Raw genomic sequence first — 9982 nt, 5'->3', positions numbered from 1 at the left:
GACACAGAGGTACTGTTTAAAGTTTAGTGTTAACCTGAGTCACTGATCATTTACAGTATTACAGAGTCTGGCAGTCTTTGCATGATGTCCACGTCACTCTAAGTTTCTAGCTGACTCTCAGGTGTGACAGGTGTGCCAGCAGGAAAGAGTAATAATAACCTGCATCCTGAGGTTTGTCATGCAGGATTAAAGGAGCCAGGCTTTGTTCACACAGCTAGGATTGTATTTTACACTGACCCTGGGTCAGTATAAGTATCATACAGTTTAAACGAAGCACTGAAACTAAGCACATATTTATTATAGATGCATTGAAGCTAATCGAGATATTTGCTGTCAATCTGTTGCTGCGATTAATCACTTTACTTGAAACTTTATTAATTAGTAACTTCATCAGTCATGACAGGAGCTAATATTTCTGTCCTAACATTGTTTAAACAGTAACAGCTTTACTCCAATATAAGCTAACGTTTACACCATAACTTTAAGCTAGCACCATAAAGACGGTAAAACACGTAATAATATCTACAAATGCATCTTAAGGCTGTTATATTAGCACTCGGTGTATTACTAACATAACCACATTAACATTATTGATACTCGCTGACTTTTAATAGTCAGTCTATAAATGCTGTCCGTTTAAACGGTCTTACCTGTAAACACTGCTGTATCCACCAGATTCCAGCCAGAGTGGATTCTGGAGTCTTCCCACGCTCCTGTTAGTGATCCTCCATCTGGATGGATGAGAACAACCTTCTGAACCATCTAGCAGGTGGAGATGGCCCATATCTATGGGACTGATTTTCTCAGGTAATTGTTTAATTATATAATTTATTGTGTTCAGTATACGTCACTACAATGTGATTTTGGAAATATATAAATATACGGACAACAGGCTCTTCCGCGGCAATCTCTTGTTGTCAATAAACAACATTTAGGGAGCTCTATAGTATTCAATGAGAGGACCGTGCACATCAATTCTCGACGCAAGGGGGGTACCCTGCGCGTCGATAAGTGAAGCAGAGGGTGCCTGACCATGCGTCACACATTTGACAACTTGGGAGTGAGAACGTGTTGGATAGGCTGGCTCACTTCTTACAAGGCCAGGGGCCCTAACACTGACAATAGCACCACATGTGCTGATACATTATTGAATGAAATATATGTCGAATAATACTCACTCTAGTATTAGAGATAAACATAATGTTCTGTATTTGGAGTATGTATAGGTAGTTGGCCTATGATACTGTAATAGTTTACTAATCAAGTAATTATTAATTTTTTATTATATCATTGTCACATTTTATTTCAACACCAATTTGAATAATACTTGGACAGCGAGGGATGGAGTGTGGCTTCAGTGTTTTGTGCAAATAATCCCACAGGAACAGGAGTCCACAGAGAACAGACAGAGAAGGAGGAGGGCTGGAAACCAAAGGTTGGTGTTGATTATTATAAAATTAAATTAGATTTAAAAAAAAGTTATTTTCAGTTCCACTATATTCTGTCAATTCTGCAGTTTTATGAATAACTGTATCATAAAAAGTTGATTTATGTTTTGGAAATCATAAGATCTGTTACAACTCTGAATAGTGATAAAAGCATCTCAAACATTGTGTGTGTTCAGTTTTCAAGCCTTTTTTTTTATCACATATAACACAAATCATCCATACAGTACTATACAGTATGTATTTTATAAACATTAAAAAATTCTTACTAAATCTGTAGAAGTTGTTTTATATTTTCAGAATATCATTAGGCTTTTGAGTCAGTGCATGAAAAAACACAACACTGGGGACGGACAGTTTATATGTACAATATTTCAAAGTACCTTAATCAATCTTATTCATAATTAATTAAAATTTAACAAGTAACGAAGAAGGGCACCAGCAGAGGAAACACAAAGGCTTTCTGTGTTTAAGTTCTGAATCAGAGTTTTTCCAGCAACATATTGTGAAAGAAAATGAAAAATATGAAAATAAATATCGAGGGATATTTGAATGTACTTTAAATACAGCTTTACATATTTCCGTCTACTGAGAAAATATCTAAAGCAGAACTAAAATCACAGTAGAGGTGAGACAGGGACAGATGGTGTAGTTAATGCCTCTGGTTTGTTTGAATATACAAAACTCTGCACATCATTTCAACTTGTTGTCCCAATGGACAAAATAAACAGCAGCAGGTGGATGAAGCCCAATCTGGCACATAGTGCATTTTTGTGCAGTGTGTGGTAGTCAAAGAAGAAATGCAGGACATCAGTGACGTGAAGGTTTGCATTAGTGTAGAGTAATCTTAGTGGTTGATTTGTATGTGTATGTCTATTGCTGAAAGGTTCTTCATACCTCTCCACTGTTTCAGGTTTTTTTGTTTTTGTTTGTTTGTTTATCATATTTGCTCATAGGGGGTCATATGATTGTTGGGTTTTTCTCTGTATCTATGAAGCGCCTTGAGGCGACTTTTGTTGTGATTTGGCGCTATATAAATAAAATTGAATTGAATTGAATTGAATTGACTGTTTTGAGGCAGGAGGTGGAGCGGGGCTGAAATATCTTTTGAGCAAATAATTGCATATAGACACGTTGTTTCTGTGAAGAGAAACACAGAGGAAGTTCAGAAACATTATGGTATAATAATCTTTTGTACCAGATGTTTCTCTCACATTTTGCTTGACACATGTTGACACATTGACAAATGTTAATCAAAAATTTGGTGGTAAAATGATAGTATCATAGTCATATACTGCATTATATTGTAAAAATCTGTTTTTTCTGTATTACTGAAAAATAAAACAAAAACAAGGAACGTTTAAAGAAAAAAACAGAAGTTTATTTTTTTCTTGAAATTATTTCAAACACATAATTTAATGTTATTACTTTAGAACATTTTAGCATTTCTATCTGATGTTTATGGATGCTTGTTTCCTCCACCACAACTACAGACAGAAGTAAGTCAAACAGTCAAGTTATTACAAACTGTTTTATTATTTTCTCAAAACCTTTTGACTTAGTGGCTGATTAGAATAAAATTTCAAATCACTTCAGAATAATTTTAATTTGCCCACAAATTTTTTGCAGCTTTTGGGTTCCATGGCAACAAAATTATTGTCTAGGCAAGGCAAGTTTATTTGTATAGCACAATTCAACAACAAGGTGATTCAAAGTGCTTTACAGAGACATTAGAAACAAAAACAAATAAAAAGCATGATTTAAAATTCTAAGTCTAAGGCAACACTACAATTTCCACACTATACTATATCCTCAAAACCTCAATTTAGAAAAAAAATATACATTCTTATAATGGAAGAAATAAAATACATAATAAAAATTAGGAGGGAAAAAAAGGGGAGAGTTGAATAAACAAACCATATAAAGGCTAAACAGACACAATGTACGTTTATTCAAATGATTTGGCTTTTTATCCTTCTTTTTATTCCCGCTGTCTTACTATTTATATTTCATTTCTGCACAGTTGGTGTGAAGCACCCAAAATTTTATTGTTGTACAATGAGAATGAAGAACTATTCTATTCTTTTCTTCCCCAGATGTTGGCAAAAGCATCATTGTTCAATTTGGATCTGCATCTTTCCTCCATGAACACCTCCCTCCCTTTAATCATGTACTGTTTCATCTCTGAACCAAGTTCCTTCATCTATCGTGCATTTAGCATCTCCACTATCTTCCTCGTCCTCCCAATCTGCATCCTCATCCTCCAACATGGTCTCCAAGAATGGAGGAAAAAAGGCTCCACCTTCATGGAAGTACTGAGTCACTCTGACTGCTTCACCTACAACATCGTCATCTCTGACCTGTTTGCTGTCTTTGGGTCTATCTTCGGGTATCATAGTATCATCATTAATAATTTAAACATGTTATTCTGGGCGTTCTTTCTTTATTCTGTCTGCTGGTTTGGACTGATTTTCTTTCACATGCTGACTTGTGTGGAGCACTACATGGCTGCTGTTCATCCCATCACTTATCGAAGCTTAAGGAAAGAAAGAGGGGTCAGAATCAGGATAATCAGCATAGGCTGTGTTTGGCTGATTTGCTTTGCTATTGCAGGTTTCATAATTATAGAAGATATGATCATCTCCATTGTGAATTTTTGCCTTTTGACATTGTCTTTAACCGTCTCCTCCTTCTGCAGCCTTTCTGTTCTTTATGTCTTAATTCATTCAGGCCCAAGAGAAGAGAGCAGGAACAGGGACAGGGTTGACCAATCAAAGAAGAGAGCATTTTACACCATTGTGACCATACTAGGAATGATGACATTGAAATTTTTTTGGGATCTGAATTGGTCTGTAGTGTATACTGCAGGAGGACTTAATGGATGCATATTAATGTCATGGGGTGTCTGGTTCAATCTTCCTAGCAACCTCTTGTTGCCTTTGCTGTTTCTATACAGAAAGGGTAAATTTGTGTGTTGCAAGAACAACACGCAATGAGTATAAAGAAGAGCGCCTAGGAACATTTGGAGTTGTCTCTTCCTGTAGCTCTTGCGATGAGCAGATGACATCATCTGAAGATCCAACCCTGACCAACCGATTGCTGAACACTGTGGGCCCTCTTAATGACTTGTGTTTACTGGCTCTTTCTCTGCTTATTTTTGATTTCCACTGTATTCCTGTGGGACTGAATTTCCAAGGAATGCTGCTTTTCTTGTTGTATTATTACACAGAGATAAGCACATCTTCAGGTCTGGACGTTCCTGTTTTCTTCTCAATCTCACTTCTCAAAGATCAGCACATAATCAGCATCAGCTCAGAGTAGGTTAATTAGATATAATTCATGTGAATTGATTATGAAGATTACTATTTTAATAAGGAGAGACCATTAGAAAGAAATGGGCATGCTTTATTGTTATACATAATTTAAATAGAAGTATGTGGTGCTTAGATGATGATGGCCTGTTTCTTCTGAACCAAACTCCAGCTGTGATAGCGAGCTGAGCAGGACCCCCTGGAGTCTAGATGCTGGTGTTGGAGATGAAGATGGTGCCATGAATGGAGCCTTAGTGAAAAGGCGGTGATGGGGAGGAGGTGTGTTTCACAAAGGCATCTGCAAGTGAGCATGACAGAAAGACAGTGAGATTGAAAGTAAGCGGCATGAATACTAAATGGCCTGAAGAAGGCCCGGAGAAAGATGATTGGACTAGACCAGTGATGTCACAAACAGATTGACAGTGTGGGAAAGTGGAAGTGAAGCCTACAGAACACCTTGGAGCAGACAGATGTGAGACCACAGATGTTATTGAACTTAAGCTTTATTTGATTGTTGATTTGCATTCTTTTGTTTTCCTCCTGCTAAATTGCTTTAATAAAATATCCTGCATTCAAAATTCTAAATTGTGGACTTTTTAACCTTTTTTGAAACAGTAAAGTTTAAATTCTGAGCACTAGCTTACATCTTATATATGACTCATACGGGTTACTCCAGCCTTCTAAAAGTAACAAACCCTCATGGCTTGCTTTTCCAAACCACTATATTAAGCCCAGTCATATTCCAAGAGCTGCAGCAATGGGTGTTTGTGGTAGGATACTGGGCTTGCGAGACTACACAGGGCTGGGTTTATATCAGAGTAGACATCCAGGGAATAGAGGCAGTTAGAACTACCGAATCTCCAAACCTGATGGATCCATCCTAGCTCTGCACTGCCTGCTGGGTAATATTCATCACAGACTACACTTTTTAAACCACAGGTTTCATACTCTAGTCCTCGAAGGCCGTTGTCCTGAAACTTTTACATCTGTCCCTGCTGCAACACACCTGGATAAAATTCGTAGGTCTTTAGCAAGACTATAGAACTTGACTGCATGTTGAGGTGGCAATTCAGCTATTTGATTCATGTTAGAGCACCTCAAGCATGAATGAACATGGTGCAATAAAAGTAGATTTAGAAATACATTTTTTTTAAATTGCACTTTTATTTAAATTTACGTGAGTAGGGTTAGGGGCTGCCAGCTCGGACTGCAGTTGCTAATGACCTACATTTTTTATGCAGGTGTGTTGCGGCAAGGACAGATGTTAAAGTTTCAGGACACCACTCCTCTTTTAAAGAGCTCTTTGATGAGACTAAGCCCAGCTTATGAGCTGCCAGTTCTTTCTGACACCAAGAGAGCTGTGCTGCAGGTTTCTCTGATTTACTCCATCAGTATTTCATAATGTGGACAAACTTAAGGGTACTGTTAAAGCTGCACTTGATTTTCTTTAGACATGTTAGGGACCAAACATGTCTAGAATCTGTGCAGAGGGGAGAGCCTCTGATGGTTTATTGTTCTGTGTCATGACGCCAGTGTTTGCAACTGCAAAGTTTATAGATTTTATTTACAGGAATCAAGATTTTAATAGCGCTTGAGCTCTATTAAAAAGCAAAAAACAGATAAGAAGTGTTAAGAAACAGGGCCGAGGTTCTGCTGACTAAACTATCAAAATGAGAGCATAGTGACATGGTTGGTTAAATATGTTTGAGTAGCTGTTCAAATACCTGAAATTCCTAACACCTATGTGTGAAATGTTGGTTGTTTATTTCAGGAATCCAAAACACAAATTATGCCTGGTTTCTGTTGTGTTGTTTATTTTAGTTGTGAATAAAGATAAATATAACTGTCTAAACTGATGTCTGAATGTCTGGAAACATGTTTGTTAAGTGCAAAGATTATTAGTAGGAAAAAAAAGTGTTCTTACAGCAGTTTACCACCATTTCAGTTTTTTACTAGTTGTGCAGCAACCTAATTTTAAAAGATGATTCCTTTATTGCTGGCACCTAACCATTTTAACTGGTTAACTGGTTACAGGAAGTCAGTTTGGAAGATGTTCCTTTTCCCGCAGCAGTCTTCCAAATTGCAACACTTTTCCAAGGCTTTTCATGTGAGATATTCAAAGGAAGTGTGAATTTTTCCATAGGAAAAAAAAAACATTTAGCTGAACTTAAATTTCAAACATTAGTGTTAAAAAGATTCACAGCATCATAAATAAATATTTCTCACTAAAATAGCTGAAATGAAATGAACTGAAGTTCATCAGGTCTCCTAAAAGCTGAAAGAGAGGCTGAGAAATGAGGAGACTTCAGAGGTTTTGATATATGATATATGAGCCAATGACTAGTGTTCTCAGGACTAAACACATGAAATGATCCGTATTTGTTTTCCTGCATTATAATCTGCTGCTGAGTCCGCTAAACAACCAGAAAAATGTCCCTTTTGAATGTGAAGTTTCTGCAGCACCACTGAATGAGACTTTCTTTTCTAAGATTCAGAAAGGTCTTCATGTTGGGACATGTGCAGGTGAAATATCTGAACTCAGGAATGAGAAACACTAAGCTCCGCCCCTCACATGACTCACCTGAGAAAAACTAGGCAAAAGGATGTTATTCATACGTAGTAAAGAGAGACACAGAGACGATCAGACAGAGTTCAGATCAAACAAGAAGTTTCATCTGAGCTACAAGAGAGAAAACTGAAAAACTCCCACACTGCTGCTTAAAGCTGCTGACGCTCCACACACTGAATGTGAGTTTGAGCAAAACTCCTGTCTGCTGTTTTTAGCTTCACTCACAGACTCAATGGCTTCCAGATCAGAGGACGATCTCTGCTGTCCGGTGTGTCAGGAGGTCTTCAGAGATCCTGTTATTCTGTCATGTAGCCACAGCTTCTGTAAAGACTGTCTGAAGAGATGGTGGAGAAAGAAAAAAACACACGAGTGTCCAGTTTGTCAGAGAAGATCTTCAGGGAATGATCAACTTGTAAACCTGGCTTTAAAGAACCTGTGTGAGTCGTTCTTAGAAGACGGAGATCAGACAGCTTCAGAGGCTCTCTGCAGTCTGCACTCTGAGAAACTCAAACTCTTCTGTCTGGACCATCAGCAGCCAGTGTGTCTGATCTGCAGAGACTCAGAAAAACACACCAACCACAGTTTCAGACCCATCGATGAAGCTGCACAACAACACAAGAAGGAACTTCAGGAAACTCTGGAGTCCTTAAAGAAGAAGTTGAAGGTTTGTGCAGAACTTCAAGTGAAGTTTGATCAAATAGCAAAACACATTAACGTCCAGGCCCGACACACAGAGACTCGGATTAAGGAGCAGTTTAAGAAGTTTCTCCAGTTTCTAGCAGAGGAAGAGGAGGACAGGCTGGCTGCACTGAGGGAGGAAGAGGAGCAGAAGAATGTGATGATGAAGGAGAAGATGGAGTCCCTGAGCAGACACATAGCTGCTCTTTCAGACACAGTCAGAGCCACAGAGGAGGAGCTGAGAGCTGAAGACATCTCATTTCTGCACAACTACAAGGCTGCAGTGGAAAGAGTACAGCACTACCCCCTGCTGGATGATCCACAGCTGCCCTCAGGAGCTCTGTTAAACCAGGCCAAACACCTGGCCAATCTGACCTTCAACATCTGGAACAACATGAAGGACATGGTCTCCTACACTCCTATCATTCTGGACCCAAACACTGCTCATCCAGAACTCATCCTCTCTGAGGATCTGACCAGTGTGAGACGAGGAGATGAACAACAGCTTCCTGATAATCCAGAGAGGTTTGATCGGTTCTACTCTGTCCTGGGCTCTGAAGGCTTTGACTCTGGGACTCACAGCTGGGATGTCGAGGTTGGATACAGTACATGGTGGAACCTGGGTGTGTTTGCAGAGTCTGTGCAGAGGAAGGGAGACAGATTGTCTGGATTATGGAGAATAAGGTTCTATGAAGGTAAATATTACGCGTGGTCACCATCAGCTCCAGACACTGCTCTCTCAGTACAGAAGAAGTTTCAGAGGATCAGAGTGAATCTGAACTGTAACAGAGGAAAGCTGTCGTTCTCTGATCCTGATACTAACACACACATACACACCTTCACACACACTTTCACTGACAGGATGTTTCCATTCATTAACACTGTGGTTGGTAAATTGAAGGTTCTGCTGTAGAAGGTGTCATTGTCGGTGTAAATTAATTCATCATAATTATATTTTAATGTTGTTACAAACCTGTTAAACTGCAGCTGTCCTCCTGCTGCCTTATTGTTCCAAAGCTCTTTATTAATCACACTGTTCTCACTCTTTCTTTGTTTCTGCTGTCCACTTTTTCACATGGAAAATCATTTCACTGTTTCTTGTTGAATGACCCCCAAACTACATTTAACATTTTATCAAGTTTTTAATCTGTGATGATGTCAGAAGTTAGAAAGCTATCTGACCAACCAGCAACTTGCTGTTTATTTTATTGGCAGTTTTTTGAAGACATGTAACGTGTATGGGCAATGTGAATACAAAATTACATTTATAACCTTGATGATGGAACTAAAGTATAAGAAGAGATAGGATATGTAGAAATTTATTTTAAAAAATTACACTGGAGAAGAAATGATGTTTCTAGAATGATGCATTGTGATATGTAAACTGTGTCCAATATAAACTTTGATTATTGTTTCTCTGTAATTAATATTTCTGAATACTGGATTGCCATAATCACATGATTAACTCTGTCTTTTCTTTGTTTTATCTTTGGAATGATTTTTTTAAAAACTAATAAAAACAAACATCAATCAGCAAACAATTTTTGCACAGAACACTGCTGCACTGAGAAGTCATCAGAGATTGCCTTGTGTTTTCTGACAACTCCCAGATGAACATTAAAGTGTAAGATGGAGTTAAAGAAATAACTTTTGCTCAATGCAGAAGATCCACAGAGATCAGAGCCTCTAGCATTAGCAACTTATTTAAACCATTTATTATAACTGATCGATCTATAACTGTTCTGCAAGTTTACCAGCTTACCTATCTTTGTTTTGTTTTGCCGCATTAAATGACTTCAGCCTTACACCAAGAAGGCAGGGCGGATTGACCCAAATATCAATAGTATCAATCTTGAAAGGGGATTTGTGAAACAGAAAAAAGGCTGTTTGAAGGAAATGAAAGCAGGAGAGCTGTTTAAATGAAAATAAGACCACCGTTCTCAGCATGTCTGCATGGGCAGTGGAAAGTTTCAAGCATT

General features: G+C 38.2%; 2 protein-coding genes across 2 annotated transcripts; both read left to right on the top strand.

Moving 5' to 3' along the window:
* Positions 1–3541: 3541 nt before the first annotated feature.
* LOC148103845 (uncharacterized) lies at positions 3542–4441 on the top strand. The gene has a single exon (XM_087838221.1). It carries the CDS (start codon positions 3542–3544, stop codon positions 4439–4441), a length of 900 nt encoding a protein of 299 aa, XP_087694347.1.
* A 2957-nt stretch (positions 4442–7398) lies between these two features.
* Positions 7399–9111, top strand: LOC102786735 (nuclear factor 7, ovary-like). Its single transcript, XM_087834320.1, has one exon. The coding sequence runs from the start codon at positions 7558–7560 to the stop codon at positions 8914–8916; it is 1359 nt and encodes a 452-aa protein (XP_087690446.1). The 5' UTR covers positions 7399–7557; the 3' UTR covers positions 8917–9111.
* The last annotated feature ends 871 nt before the right edge of the window (positions 9112–9982 follow it).

Source organism: Neolamprologus brichardi, chromosome 3 (genome assembly GCF_056152115.1).
Source record: "Neolamprologus brichardi isolate AB-2024 chromosome 3, ASM5615211v1, whole genome shotgun sequence".
Taxonomy (NCBI): domain Eukaryota; kingdom Metazoa; phylum Chordata; class Actinopteri; order Cichliformes; family Cichlidae; genus Neolamprologus; species Neolamprologus brichardi.
Note: the sequence above shows the minus strand (reverse complement) of the source record. Positions and strands in the feature narration are given on the sequence as shown.

Coding starts and splice junctions, on each gene's coding strand:
- LOC148103845 (XM_087838221.1), top strand. CDS start 3,542: ATGTTGGCAAAAGCATCATTGTTCAATTTGGATCTGCATCTTTCCTCC.
- LOC102786735 (XM_087834320.1), top strand. CDS start 7,558: ATGGCTTCCAGATCAGAGGACGATCTCTGCTGTCCGGTGTGTCAGGAG.